We start from the raw sequence: 12,967 nt of genomic DNA on the forward strand, positions 1-12,967 counted from the left end.
TGCTTAGCAAACTGAAGAACATGCCAGCACCGCTGATGACAATCAGGCTACTGAAGATAATGTGAGTTCCAGGGCTGATGACTGCATTCCAGCCGCTGATGAAATTCCCAGGGCACCCACTTGTGGTGCGCCTGAAGAAAATGAAGAGGTCAGGGCAACTGCATCAGTTGTGCCTGAAGAAACTGCACCAAATTCCTCTGCTCCACCGGCGCCTACTCCAACTCCAATCCTTCCATCTGCATCAGATGTGAAGAAGACCAAGGTTGCAGAGCGTGCAGCAGTGAAGAAAAGGAAAGCATCAGCTTCTTCAGATTCTTCTGCTCCGAAGAAAATGAAGCCTATGACCAGCTCTTTTGCAAACCCGATTGATGCTATTCCAATCCCAACCATGCCATCAAAGGACCTTGTTCCTTTTGGTGAAGAATATGTGATCCCTAGCGGATCTGATGAAGAAACTCCTTCTGCTGCTACGTCAGAGCAGATGGATGAAGAAATTGAAGTGGATGAAATCCCTTCAACCCCAGTTGTTTCCTCGCCTGTGCCTCAGTTTACTGCTGAAGAGGCCGGCGTTGAAGAAATTGAAGATGAAGATGTGGACATTGGCTGTACCACACCTGTGATGAATGATGATTTTTGGGAAAGTCAGCACCCCAATTCTCCACTCTTCACTCCACTGCAGCAAATTCCTCAGTCCCCAGTCACTACAGTTCAAATGGGATCTGATGAAGCTCATGAAGACATTCCAGCCGCTAGTGCTGAAGAAACTGAAAATGAAGAATTCAAGAACCAGGCTGCCACTAAAGAGGAACCAGAAATTCCTCAACCTGAAGAACCTGAGATTGCAATTTCTGAGGTTGTGATGCAACTCACTGACACTCCTCTGCCCAAACCAAAGGATCCATTCTCCAAGAAGCAAAAATTCAAGACTGATGCCTTCTTTGGCGAGCATGTATTCTTCACTGATTACAACCCTTATGACTCTGCTCGCATAAGGAAGAGGCGTTTCTGGACTGCCAGCCAGGCAAATTCTATTCCTCAATGTTGTTCGACAAAGACAAAGTCTTCGATCATGAGCACATTCCTCACGTGGACATGGAATCTCTGCCGTGCTTCGTGCCAGTCCTCAGTGTTCTTCACGACGCTGGACTGTTAAATTTCTGCACTGACATCTGTGATTGGAATGAAGAACTTATTCTTCAATTCTATGCAACGCTGCACATCACCAGAAATTCTGAAGATGTGAATTCATGGGTGCTGGACTGGATGTCTGAAAACACTCACTACAAGGCACCAGCTACTGAATTGCTTCGTGCCTTACCTCTCAGTCCGCACCTTGAAGGTGCTTGTTGCGTCTACAATGAACCTGAGCTAACCGATCACTACATGCAAGTGCTGATGAAGCCTTTGAAGCCAGGTCAGACCTCAAGAACAAAATTCCTTGTGAAGGAATTGTTGTATGTGCCTCGAGCTGTCTATCGCATTCTGACGAAGACATTGAGTCCAATCAAGGGCCACAACTCAAATGAAGAAGAAGTCGTTGGCATCATGAAGAATCTGCTTTTCAATATCATTCATGGCATTCCCATCAACTTCCATGATTTCTTCATGAGGACTCTGGCTAATGTCGCCATGTCAACATTTGAGTTGAAGCCTTATGCACCTTGGATTATGAGATTCATCAAGACAAGGTCTTCACTCAACTATAAAGCTGATACACTGAACCATTGCAGCTACTTGCCCCCAATTGAAGTCCTCAAACGGACATTTTCCTCAGCTGATGAAAAGGGCAAGGCTACTGCTGTAATTGATGAAGGCATTCGTCCATTGGATGGACAATTTCGCAAGGCTGCATCCTACTCCACCAATGATGACTCTGCCACCCATGACTCTGCCGCCAATGCACCCAAGCAAAATCCTCAAGGCACAGCACCCAGGGTGATGACTGACCATGAGCTTCTCCTCAGTCTTCACCAGAAGGTTGATCTCAATCATAAATGGGTCAAGCGTCAGTTTGGTTTAATTCTTCACAACATGACTGCTACCCACAATGCAGTGAAGAAAAACCACTACTACCTTCATGAAATCCTCAACCGCACCTGGGTTGTTCTGTCTCAAGTCTATAGTGAAGAAGATCTGAAGACAATGGGTCTCAAGGACGATCTTAACTGGGTTGCACCTCCTCCGAAGAAGTACAAGAAGGTCAAGGTTCCTTCCTTGGTGGCCAGCTCCTATTCTTCATCACGTGACACTGATGAACATGAAGATTTGGACGACACTGCGGCAGGCCCTACTCCAACAACCGACCCCAACAACGCTGACGCTCCTTCATCACCTTGATATTCTTCAGGGGCGTTAGTCCTCATTTTCGACCCTTTTGGTCATTCGATGACAAAGGGGGGATTTGAGTTAGTCTTCAAGCGGGTCTATCTTAAATGGGCGTTTTTTTAAGTTGCAACTCTCGTTCTTTTGAAGACTTTGCTGGATCGAGTTGTAAACTTAAACTCTATGGTGACCTGATACTTTTGTTGTTTCTTCTGCATTCCTCGTTAATGTTATTGCACGCATGCTGAATTACATCAGTCACCATATTTCATCATGCATTTCAAATTCTTCATATATTATGTCAAATGCGTGTATGAATTACAAGATATAGGGGGAGATCTCCATGATTCAACTCTTCAAGTGTGCATTGCTTCAAAAGCAAATTCCTCACTATGCACATCTTCAGGGGGAGTTCTTCTATATCTTGCAATCAAATTCCTCAATATCAGTATTTACACGTCATATATTTATCCCCATTGAAAACTTAACCTATATTGTCATCAATCACCAAAAAGGGGGAGATTGTAAGTGCATCTAGTGCCCCTTAGTGATTTTGGTGTATTGAAGACTTATAGGTTAAGGACTAATGCGTTTGTGAGTGTACACAGATCTATAAGTCTATGAGGAGTTTGATAATTACAGAGAAAGTCGACCCCTAAAAATGAAGTTCTTCGACTGAAGACTTTGGATTTCTGAAGCCTTTGAAGGTGAAGAAATTGGTGTGACCTTGAAGACTTGGTATTCATTTGAGGAATATGAAGCGTGAAGACTTTTGTTTTCGTAGTTTCATTTTCTCTTTCTTGAGTCATAGGAAACACCGTACTGTTAAAGGGGGTCGAGGAAATACTAAGGAAAAATTTCCATGTGATGCTCAACTCAAAATCCTACACCTACCAATCCCTTCGGTGAAGCCATTGGAAATCTCGTACAGTTCAGTCATATTCTTCAGTGACAGAGACGAAGTTCTTCTGGTCTCTGAGGAATTTGTTCTGACTGAGGAGTTAGGAATTCGCCAGTGCGGATTGCCTACACAGTGAGGAACATGATAGCCCTGAGAAATTTGAACCTCAAATTTTCGACCGTTGCTGTGCTATGCGCCAGCTGTCCCAAAATATCTACCCACCTAACGGTCATATCATTGAAGGGCATTTATGCCTTATCATGCGGGCTGCTCCCTAGGCTATAAATAGCCGCCCCCTACAACCACTAGCTGGTTGGCTGCTCTGAGAGAAACTGACACTTGTCATTTGAGAGCATCCCATCCTCCGAGGACTTTGAGCGAAAATCATCAAGTGAGGAAAAACCCCAAACCCACAAACACCTACAAACCCAAAGTGATTGAGCATCACTGAAGAGATTGATCCTGCGTGGATCCGACGCTTGTTATCTTTGAAGACTGTGCTTCTTCCAAACGGTTAGGCGTCATGGTCTAGAGCATCCAAGAGGAAATTGTGGATCGCCGAGTGACCGAGTTTGTGAAGGTTCGGAAGTCACCTGAAGACTTACCATGAGTGATTGGACGAGGTCTGTGTGACCTTAGTTCAAGGAGAATACGGTGAGGACTGCGTGTCCGGGACTGGATGTCCTCAGGTTTAAATACCTAGCCGCTCCAACCAGACGTACAACTGAGACAACAGTTGGAACTGGTCTACCAAATCATTGTCTTCACCAAGCCAACTGGTTCTATTTCCTCAACTCTTTCATTTCCTCATTCCTCTGTTGTGCAATTGTTCATATCTGTGTTTGAAGACTTTGACTGAAGACTTTCTCAATTTCCTCAGTTCAATTTCCTCAGTCTGTTTGTCTTCATCCTATGTTATCTTGTGTTTACGCTTTCTGTACTCTGTGCTTGTTTTCATTTCATCATGATGACTATGCTTGTGTTCTGCTATGCATACTTTTGAGTACTTATTCCGCTGCAAGTAGTTCTTCGCTAAGGAATTTCCTCACCCACAAATTCCTCAGTGAAGAATTTATAAAAATCGCCTATTCACCCCCCCCCCTCTAGTCGATATAACGCACTTTCGGGATGGTGGCCTCTCTATGTTACAATACGCTGATGACACAATTCTTTTTATGGAACATGATCTGGACAAGGCTCGAAACCTGAAACTCTTGCTTTCAGCGTTTGAGCAAATGTCGGGTCTCAAAATAAACTTCCATAAAAGCGAATTGTTCTGCTTTGGAGAAGCCGTTGAGGCGGCGGCCGATTATGCTGACCTATTTGGTTGCGCACATGGCCAATTCCCGATTAAATATCTGGGAATACCGATTCATTATCGACGCCTCACCATTGCGGAGTGCAAGCATGTAGAGGAGCGTCTAGAGAAACGGTTGAGTAGTTGAAAAGGCAAACTACTCTCAGTTGGAGGACGGCTGGTTTTGATTAACTCTGTCCTCACAAATATGGTTCTCTATATGCTTTCTTTCTTCCAACTCCCAAAAGGGGTCCTAAAAAGACTGGATTATTTTAGATCCAGATTCTTTTGGCAAGGAGACGGTGAAAAGAAAAAATACAGGCTGGCCAAATGGAGCATGGTTTGTAGGCCGAAAGACCAAGGAGGGCTCGAAATTCATGACTTGCAGGTCAAAAACGAGGCCCTACTCAGTAAATGGTTGTTCAAACTTCTTACTGAGGATGGTGTTTGGCAAACCATGCTGCGCAACAAGTATCTAGGTCAAAAGGCGGTGTCCCAGGCATTTTGGAAACCTAGCGATTCACATTTTTGGGCTGGCCTAATGGCGGCAAAGAAACATCTCTTTCGCTTCGGGTCTTTCGCGATAAAGGATGGGTCGGAGATTCGTTTTTGGGAAGACATCTGGCTAGGCAATGCCAGTCTCCGAGAACAATATCCAGGCTTATACAACATTGTTCGCGATAAGAATAATACTATTGCGCAAGTGCTCAGTTCATTCCCGCCAAATATTTCGTTCAGGCGGGATTTGATTGGCCCCCGACTTGTGTCATGGCATAATCTTTTATCCCGACTGGATTCGATTGACCTGACACAAGGCCGGGATGTGTTTTGCTGGAACCTTACTACATCAGGGTCTTTCACTGTAGACTCTATGTATCGTGCGCTCACACATTCTGAGGTACCAGTGAGTAATAACAAGAAAATTTGGAAGTCCAAGATTCCACTAAAAGTGAAAATTTTCATGTGGTATCTTCGTAGGGGGGTTGTGTTAACCAAAGACAATCTCGCACGACGCAACTAGCAAGGGAGTAAGAAGTGTTGTTTTTGTACTCATGACGAGACAATCAAACACCTCCTTTTTCAATGCAAGTTTGCATGTTCTACGTGGTCAGTCATCCAAATAGCGTCAAATTTGTATCCGCCCACAACTGTTGCCAATATTTTTGGTCATTGGTTGGACGGTATTTCAAATAGGTTCAAAACGCTAATAAGGGTGGGAGCGTATGCCTTAATTTGGTCGCTTTGGCTATGTAGAAATGATTTTGTTTTTAATGGAAGAAATGCTTATCCTCTACAGGTTATTTTCCGGTGTACGCAATTGCTACGTATGTGGTCTATGTTACAACGACCGGAGGACCAACCGCTGTTCAAGGCGGTGTGTATGCGATTGGAGCAGGTGGCTATGGAGGTTTTTTCCCAACATGGGTGGCAACATAACCTTCGGATCGATCCACCACCTCCATTGACATAGGCATAGTGTTGGTCTATAGGGCTCTACTGTTGCCGATTTGTCGGTTTTTTTCATCATTTTTTGTCAGACCTTCATATTGGGCCGTGTGCATCCTAGTTATGCAGAGGCCGGGTGTTACTCATAATGCTTTGTATCCGCTTGATGCTACATTTGAGATAATAAAATCGCCCTTTATCGAAAAATATGCAGCTCCAAAATGAGTTGGTTGAGCACATGTGAAATCACATCGGCAACCAGTAGATGTATCAGTTCATTCCCTTTCTATGTATTCAAAATAAATTTGATTGGGTTGTAAAACAATTTGATTGTGTTTTTATTTGAATGTGGAACTATTTGATTGTAAAAATTATTTGCAATATTTAATTTATTTGGTTGTAAAACTTTTTACAATGTGTGTTGTTTAAAAAATGTATACTAGGGTCTTCAGTTGGCCGTGGCGGATCAGATTTGGACGCACGGCCAGCACAAATAGAAAAACGATCAGACGCTCTGTCAGATCCAAACAGATAAAATCCAAATGGGGTTATGTGTTGGAGTTGGCAGTGCGATCTTTGGTCCATTGGTGCCAGGTGCAATGCGAGTCAATGTCCGTCCTTTTAAATAAATTCGAGTGCACACCCTATCTATGATCATAAACAAGCATGCATGCGAAGAAATTATAACTAAAGACTTTTTGTGGTATATTAATTTGCTGGAATTAGCATCTGTGGCCTGAGTAAGCAGTATTGGTTCCGTCCTAGCTAGGGGCACCGGACGTTCCTGCCAGGCCCGCCGTAGTAGAAGTAGCTGCCCCACGCGCCGCCCTGGCCGCCGGCGATGTCGTAGCACCCCGGGTGGTCGGCGAGGAGCCGGAGCCCCGCCGCCGGGATGAGGTTGTTGTCCCAGTCCACGACCTGCACGTTGCGGAAGTAGGCCGCGCGGCCGTACCCTTCCCCCGGGAACCGGCCGCTGCCCATCTGGGTGGGCGTGTGCGACCCGGACGGCCGCGTGTTGACCGCCTCTCCGCCGAACTGCACCATGTCGGCGCCGCCGCGGCCGCGCGCGCCCAGGTGGGTGAAGAGGGAGGACGGCCAGTAGCCCACCAGCGCGCCCGACGGGCCCAGCTGCAGCCACCAGTTGCCCTTCTTGGGGTCCTTCCAGATCATGAGCGTGATGTCGAACTGCCGGCCGCCGTAGGCCGACACCGGCGTGATGGCGGCCCCGATCACCACGCGGCCGTTGGTCTGCACGAAGCCCGCGCAGTGCAGGTTGTAGCACCCCGTCTCCTGGTACGCGTCGCTCTGCATCGCACACGCATTTCGCACAAGAATTTAACCTTCTTTTCTTGATTTTTCATGGACGGACACTTGAAGATGATTGAACCTTTAGACGACATCGTTTAGAGAGCTTACGGTCCAGTAGGTGAAGAACCTGGGGCTGTTGTCCCCGTATAGCTCAGGGCTGACCTGCCAGCCGGCCTCGATGGTGTTGAGGTCGTTGCCGAAGGAGCCGGAGATGACCCAGATCTGGGACAGGCTGAACTCGGCCGGCGACGACACCTGCGCCGGCCACACGTTCAGGCTCGCCTTGGCGCCGTAGAACTGCCCGCCGCTCACGTACCCCACCGCGTGCTGCATACGATACGGACCACAGTGACATTCAGTATCCGGAGTACACTAGTACTGTGGCCGTATCCTTTTGTCTGCATCCGTGTCCAAATGACTGACTGATACTGTATACTAAACAGAGACTGAATAGAGGGGGTGGTCATCCTTCTGGCCGGCGACTGACCTCATGGCCGTTGCTGGTGGAGTCCCGCCGTGCCGCGGCACTCCGGGGCTTCATCCCGAACCTCCGGACGGAGCTGGCCCTGAGCAGGTCGCCCTCCGTCGTCCGCCTCACCGGTATGGTCCCCTTGGGGCACCACTCGCCGGAGCTCCTCCACGTCTGCGGCAAGACCTCCTCCTCGTCGTCGTCTTCCATGGCGTGGTCATTCCCTGGCCTCGCCGCAGGTTCCTCCTGCATACGCAAGCAAACCATTACTGATCATGTCAAGGACAGACGCAAGAACACGATGCGCATTGCAGTCCAGGCCGTACCTCTGGTTTCTGGCCTCTCAGCCTGGGATGATCGAACGCGGGCTGCAGGTGAGAGGGCACGCAGTCTATGACGTCGCCGTCAGGGCTCTGCAAGATTACCAAAATCAGTCCCTGCCAAGAAACGGTACAAATCACACGTACCATGTGACGAACGAAGGAGCAGAACGTGTGTTGCAGTACGTGCCTGGATCGTCTTGACAGAGGCTTCCCTGACCCTGGCGAGCCGGGCCTTCATCCGCCGGAGCCCGAGCTGCTCCTCCCCGAATGTGCTGCCATTGCCCGCCGCGGAGGAGAAGAGGACGGGGAAGACGAGGAGGAAAGAGACGAACGAGGCAATGATTGGGCAGCAGCAAGAAGCCATTGACGCAGACGCGGCCCTGAGTTTCGTAGCAGCCTAGGTAGGATCAGAAGAAGAAGAAGAAGAAGAAGAAGAAGAAGCTTTAATACTCTTCTGAGGCGTCAGTCAGTATGTGCGCGCGCACACCAGCATTGGCGCGGTTGTCTTCTTCCTGCTGCCCTCCTGCTAGCTATAAATACATGCACATCCATAGATCGACAGATACACGGATAGATACCTGGGGGAATGGCGCTAAACGAACCAGCAGCGAGACGGAATTATGAGCAAGTCATTTGGCCGTCTCTGCGCTCCGGTGTCCGGCTGATTTGGCTCACCAACCTGCAGGCCTTTTTCTTCCGTGCGACGGACCAGCACAGCATAATTGTCTCGAAATGAGCACCACGCGTAGCCATGCCTCCATCATTTTTCCTAGCTCCTGTCCCCTCTCCCACTCCACGCTGCTGCACTTTTGGTCTTTCTTTTAGATCTCAGTGGAGGCCAGCCCGCCCAGCGGCATGGTGTGTAGCTTTTCTTTCTGCTGCAGGACGATGGGTGCTCTCCATGTGCCGAGAGATTTCGCAGATCTGTGCAATGCCCAGAACACTGCTTGGTTAGGCAGAACAGGTTTACATCCTGTTACCTTTGAGTTCAGCAGTATAGACTGCGTAATTCAGAGGCACTGTCGAGGTTGCTGGATTCCAGAACATGCCATTACTTCTGAAATTTGCAAACCCAACTTTCCAGTCTATATAACAATAACATTGAAGAAAATAAACATTTTGCTAACGAGTACACAATTACCCTGTAAGAGTCGAGTAATATGCAGCTGACAATGTCAAAAATGCAGTTGAGAAGGAGAAATATGCAGCTGACAAAGGATAAAGATGCAGACAAGGATGTTGTGAGAGCATCTACAATCGGACCCTTCAAACCCTCACCAAATGTCCAGGGGGACAGTCAGGTCACTACCCAATCACACGGTCATCACAGGTCGCCACCCAACCGGACCCTCCAAAGCTAGCACAAACGTCCGGACTGTCCCGCACCCCTCAAACCTAGCCCATATGTAAGGCGGATATGGGGAAGCCGCATCTGCCAGTCGGATCCACCATGAATCTTTTCAAATCGTTCCCTACCTAGCCTGACATGCACTCTTCCTCTCCTCCCTTCTGCCTGATCCACACCGCCCCTTCTTAGCTCTGTCGCCATCCTAGCTCTGCTGCTGTCCCTAACCCACAGTGTCGCCACCGCCGGTTCCAACCCACAAGGCCACTGCCTGTGTCGCCACCGGCCGCTGCCCCGGTATGTCTAGTTCTCCGGACATACACCTCGCCCTCTATATGTTCGATGAAATCTCTTAGATGTTTTTTTTATTCTTTTGCTTGTTTATAGGCAAACAATGGATTTATCAGATGAGGACTATGAGAACAAGGACGTTGACGAATTCATATGTAAAGAGTTTATCGATTCGTCGGATTCAGACGACGAAGATGTTGAAATGATGAGGAGGAGGATCCAGGAAGAAATGGAGAAGCCAGAGGAGCATGTTCTGAATTTCAAGGGTTCGATAAAGGGCAGGAGAGTTGTTCCCGGGATAGGATCACTGGCTCATGGCTTCTCTACAATTACTACTTCAAACCAAACCCAACACACAATGAGGAGGGTTTTCGACGTTGCTTCCGAATGAGCAAACATTTCTCCTTGCATGTAAAAATGTCATTGAGGAATATGATCCTTACTTCAAGTTGAGAAAGATTGTTGTGGACAACTTTTATTCTGCAAAAATGCACGATTGCTCTTAGGATGTGTGCATATGGTAAAGCCGCAGATGTCGTTAATCCTAAATCTGAATCGGAGGGACCACATGCCTTGAGGCCACAGTAAAATTTGCCCGCACCATGGTGAAGGTGTTTTGACCGAAGTATATGAGGGATCCAACTGCCAAGGACACAGAAAAGTTATTGGCAATCGAAGCAGCAATAGGTTTTCCAAGTATGCTCAGTTTAGTTGATTACATGCATTGGCAATGGAAGAATTGTCCAAAAGGTTTGTGTGGGCACTACCAGGGTCACACCAAAGAGTCCACCATCATACTTGAAGAAGTGGCATTAAAGGACTTATGGATTTGGCATGTCTGGTTCTCACAATGACATCAATATGCTCCATCGATCTCTGTTGTTCAAAATATTTTGTGATGGGGATGCTCCGGCGTGCAACTACATCGCCACGGGCACAACTATACAATGAGGTACTACCTTTCCGACGGTATTCTATCCTCGGTGAGCGGCGGTCATGAAGACTATAAACGAGCCGCGAGATAGAAAACAATGTCTCTTTGCAAAAATGTAAGAAGGTGCTAGGAAGGATGTGGAGAGGGCATTCGGAGTGCTCCAGTCTCATTGGGGTATTGTTCATGAAGTTGCAATGATGTGGTAGCCGGAGACAATGTGGCAGCTTATGACATGTTGTGTAATCTTGCACAACATGATTGTGCAGGATGAGGGCAAAGGGGCATCCTGCACCCATTTTGAGAAGCCCGGAGTACAGGTCTACCTCCCGGAACAAGATGTGGAGCATGTCGTGAACTTTCTAGAGATGCATCGATAACTTCAAGATCAACATGTGCATGTACAACTACTCAACAATCTTGTGGAGCATGTGGACCCATGTTGGAAATCAAAGAATTTCATGTTCGAATTATGCACCCCAAATAATTTTGATGTCCAAATTATGTATTTTTATGTACAAATAAATTTTATTTGTGAGGTATTCATTGTTATGTGTATTTGTATCATCAAATGATCGACATGCACATGTTTGCATAGATTTAAGGTTTGAAAAGTAGGGGTTGTGGTTGCAAAGGAGGACATTTTGAGGGGAGGGCAGGCGCTATCCATGGACACATCCAAGCACACCTGCAGACATTTAGGGGGGGTCGAATTTGGCCAGTCTGATTGTAGATGCTCTGACAGAGATGAAAGTTAACAGCAAATATATTCTTTCTTATTTTTGAAAAGAAGGTTGGAACCCTAGCGGCAAGGAACGTCTTTGGAGAGAAGTGTCGTGGGGGTGGAAAACCGTCCCTCTGGATCTTTTAGATTGGGTGATTTTTTCCCATCTCCTATAAAACTCATGTGGCATGCACCTAAATCCCTTCAATCACATGAGAGTAGTACCATAGGTACACCGTCAGTTAAGGACAAAGGACACAGATGCAATTGACAAAGGAAAAAATGGAGTTGAGAAGGACAAAGATACAGTAGACCAGGATGCAGTTGAGAAGGGCAAATATGTAGTTGACGAGGATGCAGTTGAGAAGGGCAAATATGTACTCCCTCTGTAAAGAAATATAAGAGCGTTTAGATCACTACTTTAGAGATCTAAATGCTCTTATATTTATTTACGAAGGGAGTAGTTGAAAAGGATGCAATTAAAATTTTTGAAGTAGATAAAGCGAAAGTGTCCTTCTCAGCTCGAGCTCATGTGAGCTCAGATGCACAATAAAGCCCAAAATATTTGAAAATAAATTTAAAAATTCTCTTTTTTTGTCAAACTTCGACAAATGTTTGAATGCATGCAAAGTTTCATCGTGTAATGACATTGGTGGAAGTCGTGGCAAAAAATAAAAAGAATCAGCACTCCTAAATGCTTTTGAAAATACAATTCTTTGAGCATCAATTTTTTTTGTCACGTCTTCCATGAATGTCATTCGTTGATGAAACTATGTAACCAATCAAAACATATGTCAATGTTTGCTACAAAACAAATTCTATTTTTTTGAATTTGTTTTCAATGTTTTTGGATTTTACTTGAGCTCATAGGAGCTCGAGCTTAGATAATCCACGTCCTAGATAAAGATGCAATTCACAACTAGTGGCAGAGCTTGGGTCAAAAACTTTTAGGGGGGTAGGGGCAATTGGTTGGGGGAGACAAAACGAACTTTGGGTCGATATTCACTTGATGTATGTTCCAAGTGTAGAGAGAAATTTCCTCGTGTCCTAGGTGTGTGAAGCGGAAAACGTCTTACCTCGTAGAGAGGGGACACCGTACATGTTATAGGCAGGGGCGCGAGTCCCTTATACGCATACAGTTGAGATCTTACAAGAGAGGTTACAACTTGGAGATCAAGCTAGGTAGAGATAGAATTATAGTTACAGAGATAAACCTCCTATCCTAACCGAAGAACTCCTGCTAAGATACGTACATGCAATGCGCCTAAACATGTGTAACACGTACGGCCTGTTTAACACCCTCCCTTAATCACAACTTCATCAAGTTGAGATTATGCTTGAAGTCTTCAAAGCTTCTTGTAGGCAAAGGCTTTGTGAATCCATCTGCAAGTTGATCTTTGGAGTGCACAAAGCGAATATCAAGTTGTTTCTGAGCAACTCTTTCTCTGACAAAATGAAAATCTATCTCTATGTGTTTTGTCCTGGCATGGAACACCGGATTTGCAGAGAGATACGTAGCTCCAAGGTTGTCACATCATAAGCAAGGAGCCTGTTTACTTTGTATGCCAAGTTCCTTCAGCATGGACTGAACCCATATTATCTCGGCTGTG

General features: G+C 46.4%; 1 protein-coding gene across 1 annotated transcript; it reads right to left on the reverse strand.

The window, feature by feature from the left end:
* Nucleotides 1-6,568: 6,568 nt before the first annotated feature.
* On the reverse strand, nt 6,569-8,638 carry LOC123180658 (uncharacterized). The gene is made up of 5 exons (XM_044592742.1): nt 8,254-8,638; nt 8,070-8,156; nt 7,762-7,989; nt 7,383-7,601; nt 6,569-7,271 (listed from the first exon to the last, which is right to left on the reverse strand). The coding sequence occupies exons 1-5, from the start codon at nt 8,428-8,430 to the stop codon at nt 6,732-6,734; spliced, it is 1,251 nt and encodes a 416-aa protein (XP_044448677.1). The 5' UTR covers nt 8,431-8,638; the 3' UTR covers nt 6,569-6,731.
* Nucleotides 8,639-12,967: the final 4,329 nt, after the last annotated feature.

Source organism: Triticum aestivum, chromosome 1D, assembly GCF_018294505.1.
Source record: "Triticum aestivum cultivar Chinese Spring chromosome 1D, IWGSC CS RefSeq v2.1, whole genome shotgun sequence".
NCBI classification, from domain to species: domain Eukaryota; kingdom Viridiplantae; phylum Streptophyta; class Magnoliopsida; order Poales; family Poaceae; genus Triticum; species Triticum aestivum.

What these genes read in the sequence shown, in the direction of transcription:
- LOC123180658 (XM_044592742.1), bottom strand. Translation starts at nt 8,430, where the DNA reads ATGGCTTCTTGCTGCTGCCCAATCATTGCCTCGTTCGTCTCTTTCCTC. An exon ending in CCACCAGCAACGGCCATGAG is followed by an intron (nt 7,602 to 7,761) that starts GTCAGTCGCCGG and finishes TATCGTATGCAG; the next exon opens with CACGCGGTGGGGTACGTGAG. An exon ending in GGTTCTTCACCTACTGGACC is followed by an intron (nt 7,272 to 7,382) that starts GTAAGCTCTCTA and finishes TGTGCGATGCAG; the next exon opens with AGCGACGCGTACCAGGAGAC.